Source organism: Papio anubis, chromosome 1 (genome assembly GCF_008728515.1).
Source record: "Papio anubis isolate 15944 chromosome 1, Panubis1.0, whole genome shotgun sequence".
In the NCBI taxonomy this organism is placed as follows: Eukaryota; Metazoa; Chordata; class Mammalia; order Primates; family Cercopithecidae; genus Papio; species Papio anubis.
Window position 1 is genome coordinate 13,502,556 of NC_044976.1, and position 17,809 is coordinate 13,520,364.

Sequence of the window (17,809 nt, forward strand, 5' to 3'; positions counted from 1 at the left end):
TGTTGATCCCCTTCTGTTCTTGAGTCTCAGTCTCCCTCTCTCTCTACCTCTTCTTCTTGGTTCTTCTCTATCTCCCTCTGCTCCTTTCTCTCAATGTCTCTCTCTCTTCTTCTCTGTCTCTTTCTCTCTTTATTCTCTCTTTCTGTGTCTCTTTCTCTCTCTCCGTCTCCCTCCTCCATCCATCTCTCTCCCCATCTCTGCTCTTTCTGTCTCTTTTTTTTATCCTTTTTCCCTCTTGATCTCTCGGCTCCATCCCTGTCCATGTCTGTCTCTGTGGATCTCTTGGTACTCCCCCCACCCCATTGCTTTTCCTCTCTCTGCATCTCCACCCATCTCTGCCAGTCCCTTTGTTTCTGCTGCCTTTCCCCACCCATCCACTCTCTGGCTGTGTCTCCTCCTCAGCCTGTCCAAAGCTGCCGAGCTGGACCATCACTGGGTGGCCAAGGCCTGGCTGAATGACATCGGCCTGTCCCAGTACTCCCAGGCCTTCCAGAACCACCTGGTTGATGGGCGGATGCTGAATTCCCTGATGAAGCGAGACCTGGAGAAGCACCTGAACGTGTCCAAGAAGTTCCACCAGGTCAGCATCCTGCTGGGGATCGAGCTGCTGTACCAAGTGAACTTCAGCAGGGAGGTGAGGACCGGGGCGCGGGGCAGGGGTGCCTTCCACTGCCCGCCCCTCCCCCCTTGGCATCTACTGTCTGTTCATCTGTCCACCCACCACCCATCTATCCATCTGTCCACCCACCACCCATCTATCCATCTGTCCACCCATCCACCCATCATCCAGCCATCCAGGGTCTATTGATCATCTGTCCATCCATCTACCTATCCATCCATCATCCATCATCCAGCCAGCCAGCCAGCCATCTTCTCTTCCTCCTTCTTTCCAACAACCCCCTATTGGGCGCGGGCCAGGCACTGTGCTCAGTGCAGGGGAAATGGGAGCCCTCATCCTTGGAGAGCTAACAGCTTACCAGAGAGAACCACAAGGAAGCTGGTGGTGCCAATATTGTGGGAGATTGTCCCCATGAGGGAAGCCCAGGGCTTTATGAATACCCAGGAAAGATACACATACTATGTATACCCACAAAAATTAAAATAAAAAAATTTTAAGTGTTTGCTGTTTAAAAAAAAAAAAAAAGAGGAAAGAAAAAAGAAAACCCAGAGAAGCAGCCTCCAGCAGGCTCAGGGACGGCTCCCCAGAGATAGCAACGACTAAATCGAGACCCGAAGGAGGAACCCCAGGGATCAGTAGAATACATGAGGGGAAAAGCAGCTCAGCAGAGGGAACAGCGTGGGGAAGGCCCGGAGGACTGATCCGTGGCAGCAGACTTGCTGAGAGTCCCATTGGGTGGGGTGCTGGCTTTCAGGTGGGAGGTGGTGCGGGTTGCTGCAGAGGTCACCAGGGGCCTGAGCTGTGGGGCTGGTAGTCCAGGCAGCTGACTTTTCTTAGAGTGATGTCAGAGCCCAACAATACAGGGGCAGAAGAGGGACAGAAGAGGGGACCCTCCGGCCCTTTGTCCCCCTTCTCAAACACCAACTGAAAAGCATTTGCTGTGTACCTACTGTGTGCACTGGGGTCAGTCCCTGTGGGACCCAGGGAAGCCTGTGATATGGCGGCGGGGTGGTGAGAGAGGACTTGGAATCAGCCAAACATGGGTTTTCATTCAGACCCCAAGACGTGCCACTGTGTGGCTCTGGGCAAAGTCAGAGTTTCCTGTTTTTGGAGCGAGGACAGCAGCAGTGCCTTCCCCATGCCACACTGAGGACAGGGAATGACAAGGACACGGGCCCTGGCCTCGGTCCCCAGTCTGCCAAGGAGGCATACGTGGGACATCATAGCAGTTACATGTAAAAAGAAGTGCAGGGGCCGGGCCTGGTGGCTCACACCTGTGATCCCAGCACTTTGGGAAGCCAGGGTGGGTAGATCATAAACAAGGTCAGGAGTTCGAGATCAGCCTGGCCAACTTGGTAAAACCCCATCTCTACTAAAAATACAAAAAGAAAGTAGCCTGGCGTGGTGGTTGGTGCCTGTAATCCCAGCTACTCGGGAGGCTAAGGCAGGAGAATTGCTTGAACCCGGGAGGTGGGGGTTGCAGTGAGCAGAGATCGCACCACTGCACTCCAGCCTGGGTGACAGAGCAAGACTCTGTCTTGGGGGAAAAAACAGGTGCAGGGAGCCCCCATTCCACACATGGCCTCTGTGTGAACCCTTGTCCCTCCAAGTGATCCACTGTCTCCCCACAAGGCCCTCCAGGAGCGCCGGGCCCGCTGCGAGACGCAGAACATTGACCCCGTGGTGTGGACCAACCAGCGGGTGCTCAAGTGGGTTCGAGACATCGACCTGAAGGTGAGGGTGATGGCGGAGGTCAAGATGGCTCTCAAGTACATGCAAATCCCATGCAAATATATGTGTAAATCTATATGCAAATCTGCACACAAATCAATACGCAGATCTCATGCAAATCAATGGGCAAATCCCACACAAATTAATTTCCCCTTTGTGTGGGCTGGAGCATCTTAACCCAGGCCCAGCAAGAATTACCTGCCTCCTGTCAATCAGGAGGAGGGAACTGCTGACCTCCCAAATAGAAGGCCCATGTCATGATGTTTTTCTCACACGGGGTAGGGAGGCTGTGCCAGCCCCACTCTCCTAAGCAACTGTGGGGTTGAGATTCATTTAACAAATATTGACGACTTCCTGCTAGGGTCAGGGGCCATCTCAGTAACAGGAGGTCCCTGCCCTTGTGGCTTTAAAAAACTGGGGAGGCCAAGCAAAGGTGGTCGCTTGTAATCCCAGCACTTTGGGAGGCCGAGACGGCGTGGGATCACTTGTCAGAGATCGAGACTATCCTGGCTGACACGGTGAAACCCCGCTCCTACTAAAAATACAAAACTAGTCAAGTAGGTATGGCTGCTTCTGTAGTCCCAGCTACTGGAGGCTGGAGGCAGGAGAATGGCGTGAACCCGGGAGGCGGAGTTTGCAGTGAGCTGAGATCCGCCACTGCACTCCAGCCATACATAGAGCGACTGCCTCAAAAACTGGGGGAGGTTCATCTTCACCAAAATTAACTGTCCCCAGGGGTCAGTTTCTGCTGTTGGGGGACAGAGCCCCACTGGAACTTCAGAAGCCCCCTTGCAGGCTCAAAGCAAGCAGCATGGCCACTGCAGGCTAACAAGCCCCCTGCCTTTGCCCCCAGGAGTATGCAGACAACCTGACCAACAGCGGCGTCCATGGGGCTGTGCTGGTGCTGGAGCCGACATTCAATGCTGAGGCCATGGCCACTGCCCTGGGCATCCCCAGTGGGAAACACATCCTCCGGAGACACCTGGCAGAGGAGATGAGCGCCGTCTTCCACCCAGCCAAGTGAGCACGGGCGGGGCTCTGGCTGCTGGCTACAGTACAGCTCAGGGCTTTGGAGGCAGATGGTCCAGCTCCCCATCCTGGCCCATCACTTACGGCCTCTCATTTGTTCTTTGCACCATGGTGGTCTCCTTTTACAGATCAGGAAACCAAGACTCAGAGAAGCAAAGTGCTTTCGCCCAAAGGTCATAGACTAGAAAGAGGTAGAGGAGCAGTCAGATGTTGAATTAAGTGTATATTAAATCCAAACACACCCAGGTGTTTAGAGAAGAGACAGCAAGCAGTGCACGTGTAAGGAAAGGCCACGTGCAGGTGGAGTGTAGCTGGGAGGACTTGCATTGGCCTAATAGGTTGAGTTGGTTGGTCCAGGTGGGGCAACTGTGGGGACAAAGGTTTGGAGTCAGCAATGAGCATATTAATGATGCTTATGGACCAGGTGAGCAGACCACATCAGCCCACTTGTCCTAGTATCCTCATCTGAAAAGTGACCAGAGAATGAACACCTGGGCTTAAACCAGTCCCCATCCCAGTGGATTCTCTTCTTAAAATGATGCACTTAGGGTTAGATGACCATTTATTGAACACTTGCTGTGTGAACTATCTAATTTCATCCTCCTGGCAACGTCAAGAGATCAGTAGCACTATCCCTCCTTTACAGATGGAGAAACTTCTTCAAAGGTACCAAGCTATGTGCTCAAGATACACAGCTAGTAAGTGGCAAATCCTAGATTTGACCTTTATTCTATCAATATGGTGTATTATATTGATTGAATTTCATATGTAAAACCAACCTTGCATTCCTCAGATAAATTTCACTTGGTCACAGTGTATAATCCTTTTCATATATTGCTGGATTAACTTTGTTAGTATTTTGTTGGAAAAAAAACTGCATCTATCTTTACAAGGGATATTGGTCTATGGTTTTCCCTCTGTGTGACGTTTTTGTCTGATTTTGTTATTAGGGTAATAAAGGCCTCATAGCATGAATTAGGAAGTATTCTCCCCTTTTCTGGTTTTTGGAAAAGCTTGGAAGGTTTGGTGTTCATTATTCTTTAGACATTTGGTAGAATTCACCAGTGAAGGCCGTCTGGTCTTAGGCTTTTCTTTCTGGGAAGCTTTTTGACTTCTAATTCAATCTCTTCACTTGTTAGAGGTCTATTCAGATTTTCTATTTCTTCTTGAGGCAGTTTCAGTAGCTTATATTTTTCTAGGATTTTGTCCATTTCATCTAGGTTAGCTTATTTGGTGGCATGCAATTGATCATATACTTTTTATCTTATAATGCCTCTTGTATGTAAAGTTGGTAGTCATATTCTCTCATTCACTCACTCCTGGTTTTAGTGATCTGAGTTTGAATTTTGTTCTTTTTTTTTTTTTTTTTAATCAGCCTATCTAAAGGTTTGTTGATTTTGTTGACAGAGCCCAGATTTGACCATGGGACTCTCTAACGCAGGCCTGAGTGCTAAACCCCCAAACCACATGGAGTCTTAGGGAGCAGCTGGACCACTCCCCATGTTATGCAGGTGGGGAAACTGAGGCTTAAGGAAAAATTGTGCATGTATGGCAGGGTCCAGGTGTCCTGGGCTGCTCTTCCCTACTGGCAGGCTGACACCCAAGCTGTTCTCAAAGTGAGGCCCACAGACCCCTGCAGCAGAATCACTGAAGCTATTGTAAAATGCAGATTCCCTGGTCCTGCCTCAGACTTGCAGGACCAGTATCTGCTGACAGAACACAGGGATCTACATTTTTAGCATTTTGTGGTGGTTCTTACGGAGACAATGTTTGATAAGAATTCTATTTTAGACCAGGCATGGTGGCTCATGCCTGCAATCTCAGCACTTTGGAAGGCCGAGGAAGGAGGATGACTTGAGCCCAGGAGTTCAAGATCAGCCTGGGCAACATAGCGAGACCTTGTCTCTACTAAAAATTTAAAACATTACCTGGAGGTTGTGGAATGCACCATATAATCCCAGCTACTCAGGAGGCTGAGGCTGGGGATTACTTGAGCCCAGGAGTGTGAGGCGGCAGTGAGCTCTGATTACGCCACTGCACTCCAGCCTGGGTAACAGAGCGAGGGTCCATCTCTACAAAACAGAACAACAAAACAAAACCTTCTTCCAGGAGCCATGAATCAAAAGACACAGGGAAAAGCCTTTTCTCCTCAGAGTTATCCCCTTTCCCTGACCTCCCTTCTGGAGCCACATGATCTGTAACAGACTTTTCTCTGAGCCCTGGAGAGATGGCTCTAACTAAATATTAGCAGGCATTCGTGTATCTGATTAAACCCTTGACCACCCACAAGGTGACAGGTGTGTTCAGGACTGTCTAAGACTAGTCAAGGAGCACCAGAGAAGGAACTGGTGGGGACAAATAGGGTGGGTTCTTATGTTGTGGTAGGACAGGGACTCCTTCAAGAATGAGACGAAAGCAATGAACCTCCCAATGATAAGATAAGAGGGAAATGACTCTGTCCAGGCTCCACATTCACCAAGAGCTTATGGCTCCCAATATGACATCATCTCTAGCCCTCCTCCCACAACTTTGACAATGCACATGACCCAAAGGCGCCAAGGAGAAGTCTCTGCCATGGTCTCATGGTATCTGCTTTGACACACACTGACTTCCTGCATCGCCCGATAAACCTTGGTCCAGCTCCAACAATGCGCCAGTCATAGGACTGTGCACTAAGGACCTGGAGAATAAAACCAGTGAGCAGGAAGGATGCAGTGAGGAGCAGAGGTTTCCCAAAGGCACCTGCCAGGGGATCGGAGGAGTCAAAACAAAAATTTTGATGAAAATGCATGATCAGTCCCCAAATGTGCCTTGAAGGCAATGTGTCCTGTCACTAAAACAAGAATCAGGGACAGGACACACAGAGGAGCAGGACTGGAACCATAGCAGGACTGGAACCCAGGTCTCTACTCCTAGTCAGAAGCTCTTTCTGGAGCTGATCTCTCTCCCCTGGGATCTAGGCTGGAATAGTGCCCCTCTTGCCATAAAAGCCACCCTCCACAGTCATTGAACACCTGCTGTGCACAGGCACTTGAGTGATCCATGTCCTGCTCTCACAAAGCTTACAGAGATGGGTGAAGACCTCATAGGTGGATGGTGTGGAGTTCCAGCCCAGGGCCTGCTTCCACTCCAGGTTTTCTCTCTTTCCCTTTTTCAATAGATCTCTGAGGGTCTCTGCTCATCAAAGAAAGGCTTTGGCTCCCATCCAGGCAAGAAACTGGTTTCATAGACATCTAAGTGAAGACATAAATCCATCCAGAACGCCTTGTGGCACTCTAGCCCCAGGCAACCCAAGTTCAAACCCCAGCAGCACTAATCCTGGCTGTGTGACCTTGGGCAAGTTACTTAACCTCTCTGAACTGTACTCTCCTCATTTGCAAAATGAGTATAGTAACCAGTATCTGCCTCCCAAAGAGTTGATGGCAAGATGAGGTAAGACGATGTATAAAGCAATTGGCAAAGGAACCGGTACACCGTAAGACACCCAATAATATAAATATTAGTGATTTATTCCAAACCCACCCTTAGCCCCACCACTGCTGCCTCCCATTCCTCCTCTGCAGGGCAATGGCTGCAATGTGGGTTCGAGTCCCAGCATCACTGCTTTCTTGCTGTGTTGAACATGAGCTAGTGGTTTTAGGTTTTACCTCTCTGAGCCTCAGTTTCTTCCTCTATAATACGGGAATATGACTCATACCGATCTTGTAGCTTTGTTCCAAAGGTTCAGGGAGGCAAATTGTATGCAGCCTGCTTGATACATAGATGCCCAGCAGGAACTGAGAGCTTCTGCCCCTGCCTTCATCTGGAGACAGAAGAATCTCCATGCAGTCAACAATTTCCCTGGAGTAGCTGCCTGGGAGTCCCCTTCTGTCAGTTTGCTCCAGCGTTCTCATTAGCTTTTCAATGGAGAAGAACAATTCCATTACAAACTCAAATAGACTTGACCCTCAAACACAAAGAATAAGAGAACCTTGTCACCTGTCCCACCTCCTTGGCCGACAGGCTTCCCAAGACACGGGCGATGGAAAACATTTAATCTCCGGTCACTCAGCAGGCCACCTGAATGCGGGTGGAAGGACACATTGAGCTTATATGAGATTCTGCCCCACCCCACCCTCAAACCATCCCTGACCCATCACTGGACCCGCTCAGTGCCCAGAGGCATGGGCCTGTGTGCGATGGGGCCCAGCGGGGCCTTTGAGGCTGCATTCTGGCTCCTCCACCATCATCGGTGTGATTTTAGGCGAAAACCTTACCTTCTCTGAGCCACGGTTTTTTCAGCTTGCAGTAAGGATGATCACCCCTTCTTCCCAGGGCTTTGCAGAGGGTTTGCTGAGCCACTGTGGCAAGGAGCTGACAGTGTGCCCAGCACACAGTGTGGCCCTCGAGTACTCTTTCCTTTCCATTCATTTTCTCCAGCACAGCGTCTTGTGCCTCTCCAGCCTTGTAAATCCTTGGTTAATGGGTTGAGACTCAATGTTCAAGCTGGCCCAGCTGGCAGAGGCTGACTCCCACTCCCCAACCTTCCTTCCTGCACCACGATGCCGATTTAGTGCCCGGGGTGCCCTGCATTGCCTCAGGAGATTCCAGTGAGATGCACCATTCTCCACAACGTTCTCATCAAAAGTGCTCCTTCCAATGTACCATTTCCTTGAGGTCTAAGTAACTAGAAATACTTAATAGGTCGGTTCAAAGCTTCCAAAGACCTTGGCCCTGTGCTTGGCTTATCCCTGGAGCGTTTATGTTTTCATGGGATTTAATCCAAAGGCCTAGATGGGGGGATTTCAGCCACTGGGGAAAAAATGAGGAGGGAGGATATTTTGGCACAGTGGAGGCCAAGGTCACGCCGTACTTCTCTGTCTACAGAAAGACAACCACTTTCTATGGATAGGGTAGTTGTTTAGACCAGGGCTGGCCAGGCACAGTGGCTCACACTTGTAATCCCAGCAGTTTGGGAGGTCAAGGCCAGTAGATCACATGAGCCCAGGAGCTGGACAACATGGCAAAACCCTGTCTCTACCAAAAATACAAAAATTAGCTGGGTGTGGTGGCATGCACCTGTAGTCCCAACTGCTTGGGAGGCTGAGGTGGGAGGATCACCTGAGCCCAGTAAGCCAAGATTGCACCCCTGCACTCCAGCCTGGACAACAGAGCGAGACCCTTGCTCAGAGAAGAAAAAAGACGAGGGCTGCTTACTGGACTTTATTGTACAGATGAGGAACTGGAGGTCTAGGGGTAAGGTGTTCTGCTTGGCACCAGAACATATGGAGGGAACGGCTGAGCAGGAACTCCTGACCAGGTTTCCAGGGGTCCCCAAAGCCCTATTGGCCACAGTAAGATAACAGCAATTACCTTACACAGACACACAGAGCCATTTGTGTGTGTGTATAGGTATGGGTATGTGTGTGTGTGTGTGTAGATATGTGTGTATTTGTATGTTTGTGTATTTATATGTGTGTATATGTGTTTGTGTGTATATGTGTGTATGTGTATGTTTGTGTATGTGTGTTTGTGTGTATATGTGTGTATTATCTGTGTGGATGTGTGTTTGTGTATATGTGTGGTGGTTAATTTTAGGGGAGCCTGGTGTATACAGGGGGGGATGCAGAACGATTGCCCAGGCATTGGTCTTCAGGGACTGGCAGACCAGGTGGTGGTGGCAGACATGGCAGACAGCATCAGGCAGGCTCAGGCAGTGGTGGCAGACCTGAGGCATGGAAGGATGATTCAGGTGCATGTGGTGATTGTTCCAGGTGGCAGACAGGTAGGGACAGGACAGGAAGGAAGGAAGGAAGGATGGAAGGAATGGACAGGTGCATTTGTGTGTGTGCATATTGTATGTGTGTATGTTTGTGTGTATGTGTGTGTATTTGTGGTGCATGTGTCTGTTTATTTGTGTATGTGTATGCACATATGTGTTTGTATTTGTGTACGTGATTTGTGTGTTTGTGTTTGTATGTGTTTATGTGTATATTTGTGTATGTGCATATGTGTTTGTGTGTATATGTGTGTTTGTATGTATGTGTGTGTATATGTGTATATGTATGTGTGTGTATTTGTGTGTGTGTGTATTTGTGTGTATATGTTTTTGTGTGTGCATATGTGTTTGTGTGTGTGTGTGTATTTGTGTGTATCCCCTCATTTAGTCCTCACAGTGACCTGAGGAGGAAGTTCTGTTATTAATCCCACTCTGCTCAGCACACAGCCCAGGCTATGCTAAGGCATCAAGCCAGGCTGCTGACATGGAGCCCACACGTACGACCACTGTCCTACCCTAAATCCCAAGATGGGAAGGCCGTGGTCTAGACCTTGATCCCAGAGGCCCAAGTTCAATTTCCACCCCTGCCACTGGGTGTCTTGTGTATCTTCAGACAAGACATACCCCCTCTTTGGTCTTCTGTCTCTTCTTCAGTGAAAATAAGAGATGGGACCCCTGAGGCTCTCCCAGGCTCATTTGACTGCTCGTGTTCCATGAGCTGGGGCTCCAGCACCCCTCTGTACCAGAGAGCAAACAGCCAGCTGCCTGAGTTTACATTTTGTGGCTTCTGCAATTACAGCTGCTTCCCCACCAGACCTGGGGAATCTCGTCTCCAGGTGGAGGAGAGGGGCGCCATTCATGAAGACCTCATTTCCTGACCCACCACTGAGCAAGGGCCTCCCTGTTATGTGGAAACCCGTGGAACCCGTGGGTTTGAGAACGTAGCTCATTTGCCATTCAATCAGTGCTGTCTCCTACACACCACTCCCCTCCCTTGAACTTTCTCAGCAAAATTTGCCCCAGAAGACGAAGAACTTCTCTGAGGCAGCTTAAAGGATGCTAGAAGGTTCTTTTTTTTTTTTTTTTTTTTTTTTTTTTTGAAACAGGGTCTTGTGCTGGAGTGGAGTGGCACGACCTCAGCTCACTGCAACCTCCACCTCCCAGGTTCAAGTGATTCTCCTGAGGTTCAACCTTAGCCTCCGAGTAACTGGGATTACAGGTGTGCACCACCATGCCCAGCTAATTTTTTTTTTGTATTTTTAGTAGAGATGGGGTTTTGCCATGTTGACCAGGCTGGTGTCGAACTCCTGGCCTCAAGTGATCCACACGCCTTGGCCTCCCATGGTGCTGGGATTACAGGTGTGAGCCACCATGCCCCGCCTAGAAGTTTCATTTCTTTTAATGAGTCTACCTCCGTGGTGACTTCTGGCTCCAGGCCAGCCCTCTCGTCCCAACTCTGTTTATCTACAGCATTGATATGCAGACTTTTTCTGTGAAAGGCCAGATAGTGAATATGTTAGGATCTGAGAGCCGTATGATCTCTGTCAAAAGTCTACAACTCTGTCCTTATAGCAAGACAGCAGCCATAGACAACACGCAAGCAAATGGGCACAGCTGAGTTCCAATAAAACTTTATTTATACAATCAGTCTGCCAGCTGGATTTGACCTGCAGGCAGGCTGTAGTTGGCCAAATCCTATTCTAACAGAAGCTTCAATGCTTTTGCACAAAGAAGGGAGTCATGGGGGCAATTTCAGGCAGAAAGTCAGGTGGGCAACACAGATTGCAAATTCTGAGCAGGGGAGACTCCTCATGCTTCTCCAAGCACAGCTAATTAGCTATCATGCTGAGATACTCATCTCGAGTCTGCTGCAGTAAGGTTCGCAGTACGCCGAAGAGTTAAGAGCAAGACTTTGGAGTATCGGAGGCCTGTTTCTGTCGCTTACAGCTGTGTCGTCTTGGGCAAATTGCTTGCTGTCTCTGGCCTCCTTTCCCTTGTCTATAATGCTGGGCTGGCAGTCCCAAGTCCCAGGCATGTTGTGAGAATCACACTTCTTAAGTGCTGAGCACAAGGATGGCACGTGAGAGGTAATCAGTCGGTCTCAGCAGCTCAGGTCATTGTCACCAATGGACGTGTGTATGTCTCTGGGGAAGTGACTGAGCCTCCCCTGCTGACTCAAAATGGGCCTCCCCCCAGCTCCACAGGCATCCGGGAGGCTGAGCGTTTTGGAACGCCCCCTGGCAGGGCCTCCAGCGTCACGCGGGCAGGAAAGGAGGAGAACAGCAGCGGCCTCAAGTACAAAGCTGGCCGGGTAAGTCACTCGACGGGTTTGCCTGTGGGTCCTGCACGCCCGGGAAAGGTCTTTTTTTCTCCTCCCAGCTGCAGGTCTTTTTTCCTCCTCACAGGAGCTCTGTGGCTCCTGTGTTGGCCTGTGAAGGTGGAGTGCCAGGCCGGGTCACGGGGGCATTCAGGACGTACCTTCAAGGAACCTTCACGATGCTTTGGGTACAGTGCACAAAGCCCCCGCAGGGCTTCGAGTAGCGCCTGGATCTCAAAGTGCAGGACTCACCTGCCTGCATCAGAGTCACCTGGGACTATTACTGAACATGCAGATTCTGGGACCCACCTTGGCCTCCTGGAAAAGGAGATCTCTGGGGTGAGGTGGATCCTGCATTCAGCCAGGCTGCCCAGAGGGTTCCAGCGCAGCCCCAAAGTCTGAGCCCCGATCACTGATTTCGATTTGGGACTTCAGTGACCTGACCATTAGCAAAGATGAACCTCTGGTGACCCCAACCAAACAGTATGAAAACACATGCAATTCAGGTCCGATTGCACAGACTCCAACTGACACAGATTCCTCAATGGAAATGCACAGACACAGATGGCAGAACTGGGTAATCCAAAACGTCTTCCATTTGAAGAATGCATGATCCCCATTCATTCATAAACGTGAATACATTGCCACCTTACCCTTAAGAAGCTCCATTCTAGAACATGCATTCTAGTAATTGGGACTAATATTGCCCCCAAAGGAGTGAAAATTTGTTTTGGTGGAGGTGGGGGGTGGAAGCGGTGGCAAAAATTCTTATTCTTTCTATGTTAAAGCACAAATGTACATATGGTACACAAGCAGAGGCGTAGTATGTCTGTGGCATTAAAATTTCACAGCAGGGATGCAATTAGGAAAAAACTGTCTAAAAAGTCTCCTTAGGGAGCAATAATAATATAAAAAGAAGATCGGGAAACACTGGTCTGGAAAGAAACGCAGTCAAATAAAGAGTTACAAAGCACTAATGTGACTACTTTAACACCGAGATGTGTGCAATAAGAGAGAAGTATTTTTGAAGGCCTACTGCGGTGGATGAATAGTTGGGCAGATGCAGCCGAAGCGTCGCACACAAGAGAGAGTGGTTCAGCCCACTGCATAACAATGAAGCAGGAGGGTATGCCAGCGGCTCACCGCGGTGATGACACGAAGCTGGAGAGAGTGGTTTTGAAGGCCCACTGTGACAATGCACAGTTTAGGAGGGTGTTTTTGAAGCCCCAGTGATGGCAAGAGAGGTTTTGAGCTTTTGATACACAAGCCATCGGTATTTATCCAGTGCAAGCATCTCTTTGCTATGTGCTTTGCAGATGGGACTTGACTTTTTTTTTTTTTTTTTTTTTGAGACAGGGTCTCACTCTGTCTTTCAGGCTGGAGTGCAGTGGCGCAATCTCAGCTCACTGCAACCTTTGCTTCCTAGGTTCAAGTGATTCTCATGCCTCAACCTCCTGAGTAGGAGGGACTACAGGAGCTCGCTACCACGGCCAGCTAATTTTTGTATTCTTAGGAGAGGCTGGGTTTCACCATGTTGGCCAGACTGGTGGGACTTTACTTTTTACAACAAACCTGGGAGTTAGAAACTACTATTCCCATTTTGTAGCTGAGAAAATGGGCTCAGAGAGGGGAAGTGACTTGTCCAAGGTCACACAGCTGGGAAGTGGCAGAGCAGGGATCTGAACCTGGGTCTACGAGTCTCCAAAACGCACATTCTTTCTGCCACACCAGGCTGTCTAGAATATTCCTCCTTGACTGGGAGTGCAGTCAGACCCCACGGGCCTGCTCAGACATTCTCACAGGTAGTCTCCAGGACACACTTCCTCAACTCTCCACCCACCAAGGAGGAAAGAAGGAGGCTTTTGTGAATCAGGAATAATCAGACCGATGATATTTGTCCTCACCTTGGTAACCAGCTGAATCCTTCCAGGGGCGGGGGGACACAAAGCTCTCCCCTAATGGTCATTCACAGACTCCCCTCAGCCTCCCTGAGCAGGGAGTATTATTACTAATAGGGGGAGCACACACAGGTTAAGTGAGTTACTCAATCACACAGCCATTAGAATTGGAGACCTTTCCCAGAACTTCATTCTTAATTCCTGTTTCTCTTCTTCCTGTCCTTTGATCATATTCTTGTCTTCTTAGCTGCCCCTGGGGAAGATAGGAAGGGGCTTCAGCAGCAAAGATCCCGATTTCCATGATGACTATGGCTCTCTTCAAAACGAAGACTGCGGAGACGATGACGCCCAGAGCAGGCTGGAACAGTGCCGTCTGGAAGGCTACAACAGCCTGGAGGTCACCAACGTGTAAGGAACGGGTGGCTCCACCAGACCCTACGTGAGAGACCCAGGAAGGAAGAGAAGCCAGATGGCCCCAGGTGCCGTTCCCACTGTACATAGCAGCCGCAGGCTGAGGATGTCCCCTGCTCCTGGGCAATATCCCAACAGACTCTGTGGTTTCAGCTCCACAGCTCCCAGGAGAGAGAAGACACCAGCCCACCTGTCTTGGGTGGGCCATGGACTTTTCTGCTCAACTGGAGATTGGCCCAGAGGACCTGTCACAGTGTCCAGCCCTGCCTCCATCCAGGATACACAGGCTCCACCTCAGAGTGACCACCACTGGAGCAGCCAAGCAGTCCCTGGAGCCTTAAACTGAGCTGCCAAGGTGGGAAGAGGTCCACAGTTTCCCAAAACACCCTTCTGGGGGAACAGGGAGGCCCCAGCCTCACACACCAGCACCCAGTGCATTGGCAGAGCCGGTGCAGGAAGTGCTGCCTCTTGCTAAGACATCAGACAGGGCGGGGCTTGGGGGACTCTTGGCTGCAGCATCCTTACCCTCCCTGACTGAGAACTTGGGTCCTGACTTCTCTCGCTGAATCTCTCTTGGGAGAATGCAAAATGGGGGCTGGTCATTCCTTCCACCTGAAAAGCTCTGTGACACATGGGGGTGGACGTATGGAAGAGCTGTTCGCTGATCCACCCAGGAGTGGCTACGCTGAGTGGGGGGCCAGTGAATGATCTGTGCAGGGGTGGGGCTTAGCAGCCACATTTCTAGGAGATGCAGATATCCTATCACCAGAATGAAAGCTACTGGGACAACAGGATCAGGGATGACCGATGGCCCCATATGGTGAATCTCTGGCCTGTAGCTTGGCTTTGTTGAACCCAATGACAATGGTATGGAGTGTGGCGATGAGTTTGGGGTCTAGGGCAGGGAAATGCTTGACATTGTTAACCCAACAAACCTTTGTTGTGATGTCCCTGTCACCTGAAACATAGGTGACATAGCTCACCAATGTCCTAACCGAGACACAAACTCTGCAGAGCAAAATCATTCGGTGTTGGTGGGGAGAACCCCAGCCCTTTTCTTGACCTGCCACTGTTATGCTGTGTGGCTTCTTCCCAGTGGCCTCACCTCTCTGTGCCTCAATGTCTTCATCTATGATACTTCTGGTTCCCTCCCAGGGACATCGTGAGGATTAACACTTGCTAATATCTGTAACACACTTTGTAACCTCTCAGGAGACAATGGGAAGTTATGGGGTAGCTAATTTCCCATTTACAACACAGAAATGACATAGAGCTAGTTCTCTCCAACTGTTTTGGTTGGAGCAGTGTGCGAAAGGAAGAAAAGAAATGTTTAATGTTCAGACCTGCCAAGAGGCCCCCAACAGGGCTCAAGAAACATATAAATCCCATGAGCACAGCCTTGAAAACCAGTTGGACCCAAGCCTTCGGGCTTCAGTTCATTGACCGGATGACAGCCACGTGATGATTAGGGAAGGACGGATGCATTGCTGATCTGCTTACACATCGGGTTATCAAAGCGAGTCTCTTGTTGGAACCATGATGCTTGATCTCCTTTGAGGCCGTTTGCACTGGGGCTTGAGTTTCCAAGATTCACAACAGGTGTCAGCCTCTGAGAACCCTCAAAGCATGTGTTCTTCAACCTGGCAAATTGTTTCCTCTCATGGGGGAAGCCGAGCTCTGATGAACTTGAGAATTACACCTCTCTCATGCCGAAGACTATGGTGTTCCCCCTAACCACAGCCTTTCTTGCTATCTGAGACCAAATGTCTAGCTGGTAGACAGGTGGATATTTGGCCTCCTAAGGACACACTTCTGATCCTGGACCCCAGGTGGTGAATCTCTGGCATGTGGCTTGGCTTTGTTGAGACTCCAAATTCCATTATCTTCATGACATTCAGCCTCATCCATAGGATCCTGGAGCTGCAATCCACAGTTCAGAAAGGAGAGGTGAGACCTCCCTCCAACCTGGTGCCACAGGTCACTCCCAAGCCACATCTAGCCTGGACGAGCTGGGACCCCAGAATCTGCCTTTTGGGAGGCAGTAATGGCAGCGCGCCCAGGCAGGCACTTATTCCTGCAGAGTGAGCCAGAATCATAGCAGGGCACTTGAACGCAGAGCTGATGATTTGAAACCAGCGTTCACCTAAGTTGTCAGAAATGGCCACTTACATGGTTCGATCTTGCTGGGGACAAGTGGACAACTGGGGGGTCACTGGCAGAGATGGAATTACCTGAAACGTTCACAGCAGGAGGCCAGCAGGCCTGGGGCAACACGGGCAACCGCCAATGTCTCTTTTGGTTTAAATTATGCCATCATATCCCTCTTTCACCCATGAGGCTCCCCATCCCTGACAGCCAGGTGAGCATTTGGAGCTGGTTTCTCAACATGAGGATGGGTTGGTTGTTAAATTAACAACCTCCACAGTGTCAGATTGGGTGAGCTTTGTCTGCTGGAAAAACCCAAAATATCAACTCTGCTTCAAGGGTGGACAAGAACAGAAGGCGGAGACTTGGCAGAGAGACTCGAGTTGATTGTCACAGGCTACAGAGGGGCCAGCTCCAGGACAGTGGCCTGCTACATCCTGTCCGAGCAGCCCGAGTGTGGTCTTGGTCCCTGCAGGGCGATGTGGCATCTGGACCTGGGGACGAAGTGGAAGTGCTTCTTGGAAAGCTGTTGCAGCCTGCACCTGTGGGTGCAGAAGGCACCTGCCCGGTAGACTCTCAGCTTTCTACTACCAGGAGCCTCTGCGAGGCCCCTTTGTCCTTGGCTGAGCGGGACCTTTCTTTGAGAACTCTGTCTGTCTGTCAGCATCGCTGTTTTCAGACCTCAGGCTGCAGAGGAGGGGAGAAGCCACACAATAATCTGGACCCAGTAAAGTGGAGAGAAGGGCGTCTCTACACAGCCCGGCCAGGGAGGAGGGCCCCAGAACAGGGATCCAAAAGCTTGACGTCACTGAACAGGGCTGGGTCCTGGCAGAACAGGCAGAATTGGCCAGAGGTGACCTCAGCATTCCCTCCAGGGGCACCCAGGCCTCTCTGACCTGGGGGGAAGAAGGCCCATGCTCAGGCCCACCTCCCCCTTCCCATCAGAGCCCATGCGTCCTGGGCACCACCACTTCCACTCTGCATTCCGAGGCTCCAGAGGGCTCTTCCTGCTGTGAATGGAAAGGAGAAGAAACCCTGTGGGCAATGGCAGCCTCTGAGTCTGGCATTCTTGCCGATGGCTGGCCAGCGAGGAGAATCTCCCGAGCCCTGACACACGCAGGCCTTTTGTGGCTGCGGAGGAAATGGAATGGCTCTGAACAAAGACGCGGTTCCTAGGGCCGTGGCCCCAAATCACTTCCCCGAGAGTGAATTTTAACACTGTAACAATAAATACTACTGCACAGCACTTTATGGCGGAGGGGGCTTTTTTCTATGTTTTCTCATTTAGTGTTGCCAGCAGCCTCTTTGTGAGATTATGAACCCATTTCATAGATGGAGAAGCTGAGATCGGAAAGGTGGAGGGGCTTGCCCAGCTTTGTAAAGCTAAGACATCCTGGGGCAGGGACCCCAACCCAGTCCATCTCTCTCCAAATCCCAGGCTCATCCTCACAATTACACACTCTCCCAACCCTCCCCCCCCGCAATGTTAGTGAAACCCCCTCCCCCCACCTCCCAGCATAGGATTTACCTTAGCAGGTAGCATCACTCAAAATGCAATTCAGGTGCACTCGGAGTGTCTAGAAAAGTCCCTGTGGGGGCACTGCCTTCTGCCCCGGGAACTTGCAGTAGGAGAGGACACCTGACAAGTCCCCTCCCCTTGTGTCATTTGTGTCACTCTGTCACTCCTCCTGGGGGCACTTACATCTTCAGATTGCTGGGCTGGATCTCTAGCGGTGGGACCCCAGGCGCCCTGGCAGGTGCTCCTCGGACTGCCCCAAGCCCTCAGATCGTCTGGTGGGGAGGTATTTGGGGAGTGCAGGTGCAGTGTGGGAATTCTGGAGTCCCACCTGAGATCAGCATTTCCAACAAGCTTCCAGGTGCTGCTGCTGGTCCAGCGATCT

At 50.5% G+C, this 17,809-nt stretch overlaps 1 protein-coding gene across 3 annotated transcripts in view; it reads left to right on the forward strand.

Moving 5' to 3' along the window:
• KAZN (kazrin, periplakin interacting protein) overlaps positions 1–17,154 on the forward strand; it is a 1,237,957-nt gene extending 1,220,803 nt beyond the window's left edge. For all 3 annotated transcript variants that reach the window (XM_003891151.5, XM_009198506.3, XM_009198461.4), the window contains 5 exons: positions 403–634; positions 2,252–2,353; positions 3,204–3,370; positions 11,334–11,448; positions 13,600–17,154. In XM_003891151.5, coding sequence (XP_003891200.2) covers positions 403–634; positions 2,252–2,353; positions 3,204–3,370; positions 11,334–11,448; positions 13,600–13,764 — 781 coding nt within the window. In that variant the 3' untranslated portion in view covers positions 13,765–17,154. The remainder of the gene's footprint in view (positions 1–402; positions 635–2,251; positions 2,354–3,203; positions 3,371–11,333; positions 11,449–13,599) is intronic.
• The last annotated feature ends 655 nt before the right edge of the window (positions 17,155–17,809 follow it).